Here is a 15,826-nt window from a genome sequence, read left to right on the forward strand (position 1 = left end):
ATCATGAGAAACAAGATTCTCTGGTCTGATTAAACCAAGATTGAACTCTTTGGCCTGAATGCCAAGTGTCACGTCTGGAGGAAACCTGGCACCATCCCTATAGTGAAGCATGGTGGAGGCGGCATCATGCTGTGGGGGTGTTTTTCAGCGGCAGGGACTGGGAGACTAGTCAGGATTGAGGGAAAGATGAACCGAGCAAAGTACAGAGAGAACCTTGATGAAAACCTGCTCCAGAGCACTCAGGACCTCAAACTGGGTCGAAGGAACTCAAGCATTTCGCTACACTCGCAGTAACATATGCTAAATATGTGTATGTGACCAATAACATTTTATTTGATTTGAGGTTCACCTTCCAATCGGACAACGACCCTAAGCACACAGCCAAGACAACACAGGAGTGACTTCAGGACAAGTCTTTGAATGTCCTTGAGTGGCCCAGCCAAAGCCCGGACTTCAACCCGATCAAACATCTCTGGAGAGATCTGAACATTGCTGAGCAGTGATACTCCTATTCCAACCTGACAGAGCTTGAGAGGATCTGCAGAGAAGAATGGGAGAAACTCCCCAAATACAGGTGTGCCAAGATTGTAGTGTCATACCCAAGAAGACTCGAGGCTGTAATCGCTGCCAAAGGTGCTTCAACAAAGTACTGAGTAAAGGGTCTGAATACTGATATAAATTATATATTTCAGTTTTTTATTTTGAATACATTTGCAAAAATGTCATTATGGGTATTGTGTATCAGTGGAGGCTGGTGACTTGAACATTTGAGGAGGATGGGAGACCCACGGTATAGGCGCGGAACACACGAAGACGTCAAAGTGTGTTTCAAAAATCGTCAAATTGTATTTATTTTAACCTAAAGCATGTAATAAAGACATTTATAGTACAATATTATGAGGAATGGGAATCAGAGGGCTACTTACACCGTTTTGGGAAGGGATCACAGCAGGGATTGAATGAGGGTATGAGGCATGAGTTGAAGTGTTCATTCAGAGGCTTGACTTCAGAGCGGGACAGGATTTGACTGGGAAGACAAAAGACAATAACACAACACACGACAGAGTTAGACAACAGAGCTAAGAATGTGTTAGTCCAAGCAAGGAGTAAAATCATTGATGTGTAATGATGTGATTGAGTTTGTGTATGTGACTGACTCGACATACAGTAATGAGAGAAAATTGATAGGGGTACTCACAGTGCTTGGAGAGGAAACATTCAATGTGCCAGTGGATGAGCGGGCACATGAGACGCAGCTTCAGTTCACGTCAGGAGAGAGTTGACAATGGTAGTGGAGTGGAGTGGTCATCACCTCTTAGGGAACAGGAGGGGACTTAGCTGGGAATACAAATAGCAGATACATTCCATTACAGCTGTGCCCTCGTAGGTTTGAACAACACGTTTGTCCATGAAGTTAAACACAGACTACGCATCTCACCCACTTGACACATCAAAGTAGCCCAAGAAATGTTCCTGAATAAAGCCCCGATCCCCCACATGCCTGCCGATAACTAACAACTGCGAGCAGACCGGTGGCATCATGTGGCCCAGAGTGGTGGGGCAATTTGTTCCCCCTGGGGCCAGGAGCTTTTCCTTATCTGGTAACCTAACCAGAAAAGCTCCAGTGTAACGTCCTGACCAGAGTTCTTATGTGTTTTGCTTGTTTAGTGTTGGTCAGGACGTGAGCTGGGTGGGAATTCTATGTTGTGTGTCTAGTTCGTCTGTTTCTGTGTTCAGCCTAATATGGTTCTCAATCAGAGACAGCTGTCAATCGTTGTCCCTGATTGAGAATCATATATAGGTGGCTTGTTTTCGTGTTGGGGATTGTGGGTGGTTGTTTCCTGTCTCTGTGTTTGTGTTCTGCACCAGATAGGACTGTCTCGGCTTTCACGTTTGTTATTTTGTTAATGTTCATCGTTTATCATTATATTAAACATGTTGAACACTAACTGCGCTGCATTTTGGTCCTCTCCTTCATCCCAGGAAGAAAGCCGTTACATCCAGACCCTATAGGGTTTTGACAGTGATTAATCAGTTTTTCCGAAAACCCTGTCAAACTGCAGCAACCTAATACTTGTTCTATGAATTATATTTAGACTAGATTAGGAAGGGAATTTCCTCTACCCAGACACAGAGACAACAAATGATAAACAATGTAACTCACAGGGCGGAGCTTGCTTTATGAATGTTTGCAGCATGCAGTCCTATGCAACTGTAGGCCTTTAAACATTGTTAACTCACATCTGTCAGCACTATTATGTTGATTGATTAATTCCAGTTAATAATTTTGGATTGAAAACATATAGGCAGCCTTGCCAGACCAATTTTGAATATAAACCCAATTTGATTACATTCACATTTTCTCCTGACACACAAATGCTGCATCAACCTCTCTCTTTAATCTAACTTTTAATGGATGATGAGATGGACGATATCAAATCATTCTGAATTGATTTCGACATCCCAGAATAGACAGTAGAAAGTTCCATATGTTCAGCAAGTAAAGCATCGTAACGTGCGATTACCCCTTCAAGCTCCTTGTAGTTGCACTTGTTAGCGGAAGTTTCCCTCTCGTCGTGTCCTCTAAAAGCCAATTCTTGCCCAAAAACGTGGTGGTGTTGATAGGTCGCATGAAGACATCCCTGTTCATTCTTACTCTCTCATTGTGTTTCGTTGTTTGAAAACGCAAACCTTCGTCATGATCAATATGGCTTTTCCCCAGAAGCTTGAATCTGATGTGGGCATTTATATGCTCCCTGCTTTTGTTTTGCCGTTTAGCTGAACGATCGATGTTCTTCAGGTCACTGTACCCCCAAGGCTCAGATTTTCTAAAAATCAGGCAAGGCGAGCAATACAGGCGGCTTGATGAAAGGCTCCCTGTTTACCAGCTACCTTTTCATCCTTCTTCATGAAACTGATATCAGGCAGAGGTCGACCCTTGGTTTTAATTCGCACCTTTTCCGTGTACCCCAGAGAATGAAAGGGTTCTTAACATAAACCCTCTCATATTGCTCCTCTGCGGCACAACCCCAATACAACGCACTAGGTCCGTTCTCTGATCCTAATCCTATGATTGGATGGACAACATGTCAGTTCATACTGAAAAAGCTTTGATTGGTTGGAGGGCGTACTCCGGAAGTGGTCATAATTACTATGTAGGGCTATGGAAGGGGGTGAGGCCTACGAGCCTCCTAGGTTTGTATTGAAGTCAATGTACCCAGAGGAGGACAGAAGCTAGCTGTCCTTTGGCTACACCATGGTGCTACCCCAGAAAGTGCTGTTGAAGGTACTATACCTTCATTGCAAAACAGTGTGTTTTAATCAATTATTTGGTGACATATTAATATATTTAGTATCGTTTTATTTAACAAGGATAACTTTTTTTATGTTTCACTATTTGTATTTTTATGACAATTCACTGAGCAGGATGGTCCTCCCCTTCCTCTTCTGAGGAGCCTCCAATGTTGGGTGTAGATTGATGAGGAAAAAATAAATTTAATCAATTTTAGAATAAGCCTGTAACATAACAAAATGTGTAAAAGTCAAGGGGTCTGAATACTTTCCGAATGCACTGTATGCATTTCAAAACTGTGGGAGAGAGGATCTGAAAGTAACCTGGTCAGGACTTCTGAGGTGACCTCATAGTCTGGTGGTAAAAACATTGTCACAGAGAAGTGAAAGAAATTCCCTTCAACAATACCCTCAAAAACCGTTTCCTCAGATCCCCATTTCAAGTCCAGGCTGCACTTGAGCAATAGTTTGAGCCCAGCTCAGGGCAGAACAGAAAGTACTCTGTAACACATTACAAATCAAGTCAGACACAAGGAAAGAGCCCATACCAAGGTGTACCCATTGTCTCACAAAGCATGGTAAGGTACATTTCTCAAAGCTAAAGTGAGATTCATGCACCACTTCCCTCAGCTCTGGGACACTTAGCTGTCACAGACACTTACAGAACCTGGCACAGATCATGAGCTCCATTCACTTAATGCCGCGTTATGCCTTCCAGAGATAAATCCCGTTAGCACTGCTGCATTTGCTTTGTTGGCAGTCACTCAGTCTGTGTATACCTGGTGAGAAGCACAGTTAGATGTGGGAGTAACTGTTAGCCTATTCCTGGGTGCTTTTATATAAAAAGTGGATTTTAAAAAAGTGGAAAAGAGGATAATATATTCTTTCTAATGATGTCAACTTTATTTCTCAACTCCTTATATTCAGCTAATTACACTCATTGGAGCCAATCACTCACTTGAGTACCTGACATAGGCTTTGATTAAAAAAAAATAATAATATAAAATATAAATATAAAAAATAAAATGAAGGAGCAACAATAAAACAACAGTAACAAGGCTATAAACAGGAGATACCAGTACAGAGTCAATGAGCAGGTTAGTCGAGGTAATTGAGGTAATATGTATACTACCGTTCAAAAGTTTGGGGTCACTTAGAAATGTCCTTGGTTTTGAAAGAAAAAAAAGAAATTTGCCCATTAAAATAACATCAAATTGATCAGAAATACACTGTAGACATTGTTAATGTTGGAAATGACTATTGTAGCTGGAAATGGCAGATTTTTTATGGAATATCTACATAGGTGTACAGAGGCCCACTATCAGCAACCATCACTTCTGTGTTCCAATGGCAGGTTGTGTTAGCTAATCCAAGTTTATCATTTTAAAAGGCTAATTGATCATTAGAAAACCCTTGCGTAATTATGTTAACACAGCTGAAAACTGTTGTTCTGACTAAAGAAGCAATAAAACTGGCCTTCTTTAGACTACTTGAGTATCTGGAGCATCAGCATTTGTGGGTTCGATTACAGGCTCAAAATGTCTAGAAACAAAGAACTTTCTTCTGAAACTCGTCAGTCTTTTCTTGTTCTGAGAAAGGAAGGCTATTCCATGCGAGAAATTGCCAGGACACTGAAGATCTCGTACAACGCTGTGTACTACTGCCTTCACAGAACAGCGCAAACTGGCTCTAACCAGTTTAGAAAGAGGAGTGGGAGGCCCTGGTGCACAACTGAGCAAGAGGACAACTACATTAGAGTGTCTAGTTTGAGAAACAGACGCCTCACAAGTCCTCAACTGGCAGCTTCATTTAATAGTACCCGCAAAACAGAGGCGACTCAGAGGCGACTCTGGGATGCTGGCCTTCTAGGCAGAGTTCCTCTGCCCAGTGTCTGTGTTCTTTTGCCCATCTTAATCTTTTATTTTTATTGGCTAGTCTGAGATATGGCTTTTTCTTTGCAACTCTGTCTAGAAGGCCAGTTTTCAGCTGTGCTAACATAATTGCAAAAGGGTTTTCTAATGATCAATTAGTGCCTTGACACCAAGGAAATTGAAGCTCTCAACCTGCTCCACACATACCCGTCGATGAGAATGGGGGCGTGCTCGGACCTCTTTTTCCTGTGGTCCACGATCATCTCCTTTGTCTTGATCACGTTGAGGGAGATGTTGTTATCCTGGCACCACACGGCCAGGTTTCTGACCTCCGCCCTATAGGCTGTCCCATCATTGTCTGTGATCCCAATTATAATGTGGGGAGGTCAAAATAATGAAAAACTATACACCAAATCTATTCATTTTAAAATGATTAGTTCTCCTTGCCATTATCATTCACCTGATGATAAGACAAGACATTCTTTTTTTTCTTCTTATAATATATTATGGGGGTCCCTGGGTCACCATTTTGCCTGAGAGGGGGTCCCTCTGCAACAAAAGGCTGAAAACCTCTGCTATACAACAAGAAAATACTAAATATTCCACTTGACATAATTCAACTGTGGCCAAATGACTGATATGCAGAGCTTACTTTGAAAGGATGTGTGGGAAATCATGACCTGCCTAAATTATTATTTCCATTCCATTTCCAAGTCTCCTAAATCACATGTAAAAGGACCCCTTTATGACCAGAAAATGATTTGTTCATCATCAAGCTTTTCCATGACTGCGGTAGCCTACAGTCGCACAGCCCTCTGAATTCCCTTGGGGAAAAAGTCTTAATTGGAAAGATTCTGTGGTCCAACTTGTCTTTCCTGAACAGCAGAGCCAAGTACAGGGGGAGAAAAAGACGGTGAGTTCTAAGACATGGAGTGCTGCCATTTTAGACCAAACGGAGTCGTCTGGCAAAGGCACCAAACAAGACTTTCCAAGCCTGCTGCCAGACACAAGTTACTGTAATAATGGTCGCCAGTTATTTAAAAGGTGAAACGACAAACTCCTCAGAAGGAATACAACCTTGTCCCTTGATCACAGCACAACTCCTGCTGAGATTGAAACAAGTCCTGCTGAGACTGAGGCTGTCCTAATATGGACACCGTAAATGTCTACATTGTATGGTGACCTGTATTGTTACCTTGAAATAATAGCCTAAGTGTTATTAAATTATTTCATCATGATTTATTGGAAGATAATGATAACGCCTACAGTCCCTATTTTTCCTGACCTTTTTGGGGAAATTGGCCAGTCGTTCCCCAAAAGAGGGCGCCATTACCGTCCAATCAGGCGCTAAGCAGGTCCTACCTGCACCACCCATCAGCAGAGGGGCGCATGGTTGGCTATATCTTGACTGTAATGACAAAATATTTTCACACAAGACTCGTGCCAAAAAATGAATGCATACTAGTATTTCGGGAAAAGACAGAAATATTAGACAATTCAATATCAGACATTAGCATAGGTCATTAGGAGCGCGCAAAGTGAGCGCGCAAGAACAATCAGCATATGACTGATAAGGATAGCGTGTTATCAACAGATTTGATGGTTGATTGTAAAAATAAAAAATACATGTTTAATGAAAGAAACTGCCTTAGAGTTTGATATGTCCCTGTTGTGTGTCACAGCAAAGGCCATTACTATGTAGTTATTGGTGGATACCATATTCCACAATAGAGAATACGCGCATCAACTGCGAGTCTGGCACGGTATTGTTGCGGGACTGGTGGTTTGCACTGACTGTCAAAAGCAAAACACTATATTAGTGGTGGGGAATTGGTGTGACGAGGGAGCGGGGGCAGCTCACGGTCCTCTCTGAGAACGCAACTCACATTACACCTCCTCTTTCCCGGGTAGGAATGAGACCTATGTTTGCGGAGCTGGGATGACCTCAATATTTTGAACCGTGTTGCTTGTTTTAGTGGTGGCTAGGGTCCTCTCTCACTCACTCACTCGCACACACACACACACACACACACGCACACACACACACAAACAAAACACCACACATCATATTTGCCGTTTGTAAACCAGCGAACAGCGCAGACAGGGTTTTCTCTGCAGAAGGCTGTCTTGCAGACTACACTCGAGAAGAGTTACGGAGTGGAGTGTACGTTTTGGACCCCCTACGACTTTGGTGTATAGAAAATACATTCTAAAAAGAGGAGCAGTGCAATCAGTCGTGAATCTCGGATATGGCGGGGTTGAAAATATTCAACCTTGTTGTTCGAGTTGTTTTAGTTTTGCAGTCTCTTGGAAATGCGTTTCACGTGCCTGGAGGGGACCTGACAAACGGTAAGAAGACCTCGCACTACCTAATATTTGCACCATGAAGACCTCTCCATATTTTGATAGACAATGATAAAATATAACACTATGCATGATGTCCTGTAGAGGAACGTTTACCTTGCTTTATGTATTATTGCCAAGTGCGCTGTGGTGTAATATGGTTCAATATGGTGCCATTTATTTCACTATAGCTCTAATGGTGTACAATAATGAAACGAGGTTATTTGTAGACTCATTTACTCTATATTCGACTGTCTTTAAGATTGTCAGAAAATGTTTTGTATGGCAAAGACCAACTTATATGATAACCTAGACTATATAGTTTTGATTCATGCTGTGATATTGCGATTTACAAAAAATCTAACCATCAGCATCCACGACCACCAGAAATAATTTCCATGTTTTTTATCACGTTGTAAATGGGTTATAAAGATTTGTGTGCTTGTGAGGGTTGATGAGATTCGTGGTGTGCGTCCGTGTGTGTGTGTGTTCTGCGCGCGTCCGCGTTTGAAGACTGCTGTTATTGAATGTGTGCAAGCTATTGTTCTCTGCTATTTTTATTTCAGTGATCGATCCAGCTGTTATATAGGCTACGTCAGAGACTTTATTAGTCTTACTAGAACAATTAGCACAGCACAGCCTGTGTCCCAACGTGTTGTCATAGTTATTTATATAATAGTATATTGTAAAAAGTGTTGAATTTTTTCTCGTTTTACATTATCACATTTAATGTTTTAGATGTGATTCATGAAGGGCTCGATGAATATAGCAATCTAGGGTAGGATTTTTGAAAATCAAATAAAAACGCTTTACATTCACATTTACATAAAATCCAACAACCTGCAGTCTTTGGCCTAACTATCATGTTCACAAAATCCTTCAATAAATGATTGTCTCCATGATAGGAAATAGCAATAGGGTTTTGGCAGGGGTGCACCCCTTCAACCTTCTGAGTTTAAGTGACTTAACAGGCGCATCTCAAGTGGTCCAGATATGTTTTGACATCACACAGGTGGGTGGGGGGGGGGGGGGGGGGGGATTGGCCTTTCCTCTTGTGCTTCTCCATTGTTCCTCAAGCAAGGTGGGAGGTCGATGGCATCAGATTTCCATTACACAAAGTAATCAGTGCGGTCCTTTTTTTTCTTTCTATTACAGCATATTGGATGACTGTCATTCATATTCCATTCACCCAGTTCAATGTAAAAGCGATAGGTTTAGGCTACTACATGATATTCGAATTTAACCTATACCCATCATGCGGTTGCTACAACCTAGCCAATGAATGAAAGTTTACAACGTAAGTGCACACAGGTTGAGAGAAAAATTGGAGGTTACAGACAGTGACACATTCAATGCCGCCTTGCACACTCTTGCCATCTAGCTGATATAGGGTGTAATCATTAGTCCAACAGTTGCAAACGAGAGTTTCTATTGGACAAATTCAGGTATGTTCATCCCCGTTTTGTTCCATTTGCTTCCGTTTTAAGAAACGTTTTTCAACAGAATCGGTGGAATTAATACACCCTTGATCACGTGTAAACACAGTTCACTTTCATAGTAACCACGTTGTATTCCTTCTCGCATCTATGCACTCTCCTCCTCTCGCCTTGTCCCTTTGCTTCTGGACTTCAATGCACAACACATCAGCTGTATGTGACCAGGCGAAAAAACCTTTCCAAGCCAACCCATATCATAACCGCCACACATAGCCTACATCGTTGTCACCATATTAGCTAAAGTAACGTCATAGCCAACATAGCTAATAGAACTAATACGTTAGTAAACCTGCTACAATCATGCAGTAACATTACAGTTTACAGTGAGTAAGAAGTTACACCGGCGGGCCCTGGTGGCAATAAATTAGTAAAACCAAAAGCTCACCATGACTTGGAAGAGTTCCAGTATTGTGTTGGATAGTCATAGCCAGCTAGCTAACATAGCATCCCTCTGTTTGAGCAGGTTGTTTGAGTAGGCTAAACTAGCTAATTGCATTTGCTAGCTAAGTAAGTGATACTGAAATTGAAAACAAAATGACGAAAACTCTCTCGACCTCTATTTCTCTCTTGCTTCTCCTTCATTTTGGAGGAAATTAATTTGTTCAAAACTGTTCTTTCTCTCTCTTTCAGTTAACTACTCACCACATTTGCACTGCAGTGCTAGCAAGCTGTAGCTTATGCTTTCAGTATGTCAGTTCATGCTGCAAGAGCTCTGATAGGTTGGAGGACGTCCTCTTGAAGTTGTTAATTACTGTGTAAGTCTATGGAAGGAGTTGAGAACCACGAGCTTCCTAGGCTTTGTATTGAATTCAATGTACCCGGAGGAGGACAGAGGCTAGCTGTCCTCCAGCTACACCATGGTGCTACCATACAGAGTGCTGTTAATCAATTATTTGGTGACGTGATTATATTTGTTTTATCTAAAAAAAGATAACTTTTTGAATGTTTTAAACATTTTATTTTCATGAAATTCAATGAGGATGGTCCTCCACTTCCTCCTCTGAGGAGCCTCCACTGCAAGTCATTGAATTACCTACTCCTTGAAATTTGCAGTTGTCTAAAAATATATATATATATTGCTCAAAACATTTTATCCTTTAGTGTGTGGTCTCAAACCCAAACCCTAGGCAACACAGGGAAAAGGGGCTGATTTCAATGATTGACTTGGCATAGAGGAACTATGTCAATACTTTATCCACTTGAATAAAATACAAAATAGCTAGCAAGACGGAGATCACAGAGGTCATTTTTAAATGAGTGAACTTCGCAAGTGGCTAGTTTACACCAACCACCTTAACTAAAACCTCTGCAAAGGTTTTGCCTGCAAACTTGTTTTGAATCATGACGTTCTGCCTCGTGATTTGTTCGCAGAATTTATTTTCTCTCATCGACGAAGTTCCTCTATCCCAAAAGAGTCGCAGTGTTACCTAGGGTTTGGGACTATTTAGTGTGTGTACTTTACTATATTTATACTTGGGATATCATTTAACAATAAAAGTTCAAACCTCACTGGAGGACGTCTGTTGTGGAGTGTAGAGTGATAAGATGTGCAGGTATTTAAGCTTTATGGAAGAGTTGCTCTTTCCTCTAAGTTTACCTAGAACAACCTGTACCAGTCTGTCAGTCTCCACTTCCAAAGTTCAACAACCACACACTTTTAATCAATAACCATAATTTAGAGTAGCAAGTATTGATATTCCTGAAGGAGATGCAAATCTTTAAATTGAGTGAGGAAACTTGATGATCCACACTCTCCAGTATGGGTTCTAGTGGACAAGGTCATACTGTCCACCAGGGCCCTAGTGGGTGAGTCCACCTAGGGAAGACTACAATCTCCACAGGCCTCTAGAGGATGTATAGAAAAGGTGGACTGTAATCAGGGTTTGACTGGTGCAGAGTTCAAAGTGCCACCTTGGCTCATTGATAAGATGAGAGAGGAGATGAAGCAGGAATCCAAATAGGGGGGTTTATTGCACAGACATATGAGCACATGGGGAAAGGTTGCAGGATAACGTTGTAGTTTACTAGAGAAATTCAGGAGGGAGATAAACACATGTTAACATACAAGCATGACTGACAAGTGCAAAAGGGATAAATAACAAATGGATCTTACTATGAACATTTATACATGTTCTTCAATAATGGAAAGTACTCACTTGTCAGTCACACACCACATGGAAAGGAAAACATAAGCTGGCTGCCCCATGTATTCACCAACAGGAATAAGGAAGAATGGAGCAAACCACTGTTGCTTAAATAGTCAATGGTGCTAATGAGCAATGGAGACAGGTGAAGTGAGTGGCAAGGGAGGTGCGGGAAAACCAGAGGTGTGTTCAATTTACTTGAACGTTTGCTACGTTGTGGAACGGTTTGTACTAAACGACACGTTTCTCCAAAATGTTATTGTACAGCTTTTGAGGTACTTTTGCTCCCATTTAGTGAGCGTGGCGAGGTGTGGCTTGAAGCAATGAGTGATGTATTTAAAGGGCAGTAGCCCTACACTGGTCGTGTAGTACATCATCGTTTCCGTTCATTTCAACACAGCCCATGAGCCTTTGTAACAGGGAAGATCTCCACAGGGCTCCACAGGGCTCCAATCTCCACAGGGCTCTTGTGGATGAGTCCATACTGTCCACACAGAGAAGACTCCAATCTCCACAGGGCTCTAGTGGATGAATGCACACTCTCAAGTTAACTTATTGAGAAGCATGCAACTGGGGAACCTTATGCCAACACTGGTTTTGTTTACAGACTTGCTCCTGTTTCCCAGAGACTATTAATTGCTGGCAGGGGAATTTCATCACATATCGGATAGTGGTTAGAGAAACGTATGGTTCCTGACAGCGACAGTAAATTAAAGCCGCCTCCGTGTGTCTGTGGGCATTGGTGGAGAGCTCTTCTGAATGCGTGTCTTTATTTGAGAGAGAAAAACAACTATTAGTATGTGATTGTTTGAAATGTACATGCACACACACGCGTGCACACGCACAGCTTTGTTTTCCTGAAATTTCAGTATAAAAATGTTTGACCATTCAAAATCATATTTTCCCTAACCGCTAAAACGTAAAGCTTAACCTAACCCCAAAAACCCTAACCCTAACCTTAAACCTAACCCGAACCCTAACCTTTAGCCCAAAACCCTAAACCTAACCCTTAAGCTTAAAATAGCATTTGAACAAATTCAGGACCTGAAAAAAGTTCTTGCTTTCCTACCTTATCAGGACATTTGGGTGAACTGTTAGGACATTGTGGTCTTGATAATGTAGGAAAACAAGTACACACACATATGTACACACGCACACGCACACACACACACACACACACACACACACACACACACACACACACACACACACACACACACACACACACACACACACACACACACACACACTAGATATTGTGTTGTCTTTCCTGCGCTATTCACCATGTCAGGTACTTTGTCTTGGTTTATGGAGCCAAACAATCTCCTTGGTCAGCCAGTGTTGCATGTGGATCATCTGACATTAGATCCTTGTTAGAATAATCATGAGCTCACGCTCTATCTCAAGAACTCAGGATCTGGGCCTTTCAGAGATAAGGTGTGGATTAAAATGTCACCCTGAGGTTATAGAATCAAATAATTACCACGCCATCGATTCCAACCACGACCCGTTTTTCCTCAAATGCAGCAACGTTTTCTAACCTCAACAGTTACTAGCAAACACATGGAAAGGGATCTATCTGTCAACTTCTAAAAGGCTGGGAGAAATTCACAACTTCAGAGATCTTTCCAGGTGCTGCTCTCTCTGCCTCTGTTCTATATAGGGCATTATTTTTAGAGTAGCTATCCAGAGAGGTGCATCCCATGTCATAGCATTGACTGACCATATTTTATATTGTATGGCAGGGGATTTCAACTGGGGATCTGTAGCCCCCTAGGGGTCCGCTGAGATACTGCAGGGAGTCCCGCAAAAAAATATCGCTAGCAACAACAGAATAAACAAATGTTGAATTACATACCTACGGTAGAAAAGAGGACAATGTTTCTTGCTAATGATGTCAACTTTATTTTTCAACTACACACCTTGGAGCCAATTACACTCACTGGAATATCTAACATAGGCTTTGAAAAAGCACATGTGAATAGGCTACCAGTGCCTATGGCTGCTTGTAAGCTTTCTACACTTGGACATACAGTGCCTTGCAAAAGTATTCATCCACCTTGGCGTTTTTCCTATTTTGTTGCATTACAACCTGTAATTTAAATTGATTTTTTGGGGGATTTCATGTACTGGACATCCACAAAATAGTCCAAATTGGTGAAGGTAAATTAAAAAAATTACTTGTTTCAAACAATTTTAAAAACGGCAAAGTGGTGTGTGCATATGTGTTCACCTCCTTTGCTATGAGGCCCCTAAATAAGCCCTAATTACCTTCAGAAGTCACATAATTCGTTAAATAAAATGCAATCTAAGTGTCACATGATCTGTCACATGATCTCAGTATATATACACCTGTTCTGAAAGGCCCCAGAGTCTGCAACACCACTAAGCAAGGGACACCACCAAGCAAGCGGCACAATGAAGACCAAGGAGCTCTCCAAACAGTTCAGGGACAAAGTTGTGGAGAAGTACAGATCAGGGTTGGGTTATAAAAAATATCTGAAACTTTGAACATCTCACGGAGCACAATAAAATACATTATTAAAAAATGTAAAGAATATGGCACCAGAACAAACCTGCCAAGAGAGGGCTGCCCACCAAAACTCACAGACCAGGCAAGGAGGGAATTAATCAGAGAGGCAACAAAGAGACCAAAGATAACCCTGATGGAGCTACAAAGCTTCACAGTGGAGATTGGAGTATCTGTCCATAGGACCACTTTAAGCCGTACACTCCACAAAGCTAGGCTTTATGGAAGAGTGGTCAGAAAAAAGCCATTTAAAGAAAAAAATAAGGAAGCGCGTTTGGTGTTCGCCAAAAGGCATGTGGGAGACTCCCAAAACATATGAAAGAAGGTACTCTGGTCAGACGAGATGAAAATTGAGCTTTTTGGCTATCAAGGAAAACGCTATGTCTGGCGCAAACCCAACACCTCTCATCACCCCGAGAACAACATCCCCACAATGAAGCATGGTGGTGGCAGCATCATGCTGTGGGGATGTTTTCATCGGCAGGGACTGGGAAACTGGTCCGTATTGAAGAAATGATGGATGGCACTAAATACAGGGAAATTCTTGAGGGAAACCTGTTTCAGTCTTCCAGAGATTTGAGACTGGGATGGAGGTTCACCTTCCAGCAGGACAATGACCCTAAGCATACTGCTAAAGCAACACTCAAGTGGTTTAACTTCTACTTGCACACAATCCCGGATCCGGGAGCACCCTCATCAGTAAAAAAGCTGACTAGCATAGCCTAGCATAGCGCCACAAGTAAATACTAGCATCTAAATATCATTAAATCACAAGTCCAAGACACCAGATGAAAGATACACATCTTGTGAATCCAGCCATCATTTCTGATTTTTAAAATGTTTTACAGGGAAGACAATATGTATTTCTATTAGCTAACCACGATAGCAAAAGACACAACTTTTTTTTCCCACCATTTTTTTCCTGCATAGGTAGCTATCTCAAATTCGACCAAATAAAGATATAAATAGTCACTAACCAAGAAACAACTTCATCAGATGACAGTCTGATAACATATTTATTGTATAGCATATGTTTTGTTAGAAAAATGTGCATATTTCAGGTATAAATCATAGTTTTACATTGCAGCCACCATCACAACTCTCACCAAAGCAACTAGAATAACTACAGAGACCAACGTGAATTACTTAAATACTCATCATAAAACATTTATGAAAAATATACAGCGTACAGCAAATGAAAGACAAAGATCTTGTGAATCCAGCCAATATTTCAGATTTTTTAAGTGTTTTACAGCGAAAACACAATATAGCATTATATTAGCTTACTACAATAGCCAACCACACAACAGCATTGATTCAAGCCAACAATAACGATAACGAATAAACCAGCAAAAGATATTAATTTTTTCACTAACCTTCTCAAACTTCTTCAGATGACAGTCCTATAACATCATATTACACAATACATATAGAGTTTGTTCGAAAATGTGCATATTTAGCGGCACAAATCGTGGTTATACAATATGAATAGTAGCCAAAATGCAAACAAAATGTCGGGAGAAATCTTGGGAGAGGCACCTAATCTAATCAGTAACTAATCATAAACTTGACTAAAAAATACAGGTTGGACAGCAAATGAAAGATACATTAGTTCTTAATGCAACCGCTGTCTTAGATTTTTAAAATTAACGTTACTACGACATACAGCGTGCGTTAAAGCGAGACCGCACCGAAATTAATGGCGGAATAGTAGTTTCACATTTTTCAACAGAACAACGAATTAACATCATAAATAGTTCTTACTTTTTGATGAGCTTCCATCAGAATCTTGGGCAAGTTGTCCTTTGTCCAGAAGAATCGTTGCTCGGTTGTAGATTGTCGCCTTCAACTTTGGAATTAGCAGTAAACATTAGCCATGTGGCGAAGACGTGCCCAACTCACTATAACGCAGCACAAAGAAATATCCGAAAATCGCAATATACTGATATAAACTGATATAACTCGGTTTAAAATAACTACACTATGATGTCTTTAACACCTATATCGAATAAAATCAGAGCCGGATATATCTAAGGCCTATAATGAGAGCTTTCCAGAACGCCATCCTGAGGTCTGTCTTGCGTCATGGCGAATGTTGAAAAGAGTGTACCCCACGTTCCAAAACCCTTTATATGGCCTCAGATCTGCCTA

The 15,826-nt window shown here is 41.2% G+C and overlaps 1 protein-coding gene across 1 annotated transcript in view; it reads left to right on the forward strand.

Moving 5' to 3' along the window:
• Positions 1–7,066: 7,066 nt before the first annotated feature.
• Positions 7,067–15,826, forward strand: part of LOC120051162 (plexin domain-containing protein 2-like) — a 179,344-nt gene continuing 170,584 nt past the window's right edge. Inside the window, exon 1 of the mRNA XM_038997876.1 lies at positions 7,067–7,511. Within this exon, the coding sequence (XP_038853804.1) occupies positions 7,412–7,511 (100 nt within the window). The 5' untranslated portion in view covers positions 7,067–7,411. The remainder of the gene's footprint in view (positions 7,512–15,826) is intronic.

Source organism: Salvelinus namaycush, chromosome 7 (assembly GCF_016432855.1).
Source record: "Salvelinus namaycush isolate Seneca chromosome 7, SaNama_1.0, whole genome shotgun sequence".
In the NCBI taxonomy this organism is placed as follows: Eukaryota; Metazoa; Chordata; class Actinopteri; order Salmoniformes; family Salmonidae; genus Salvelinus; species Salvelinus namaycush.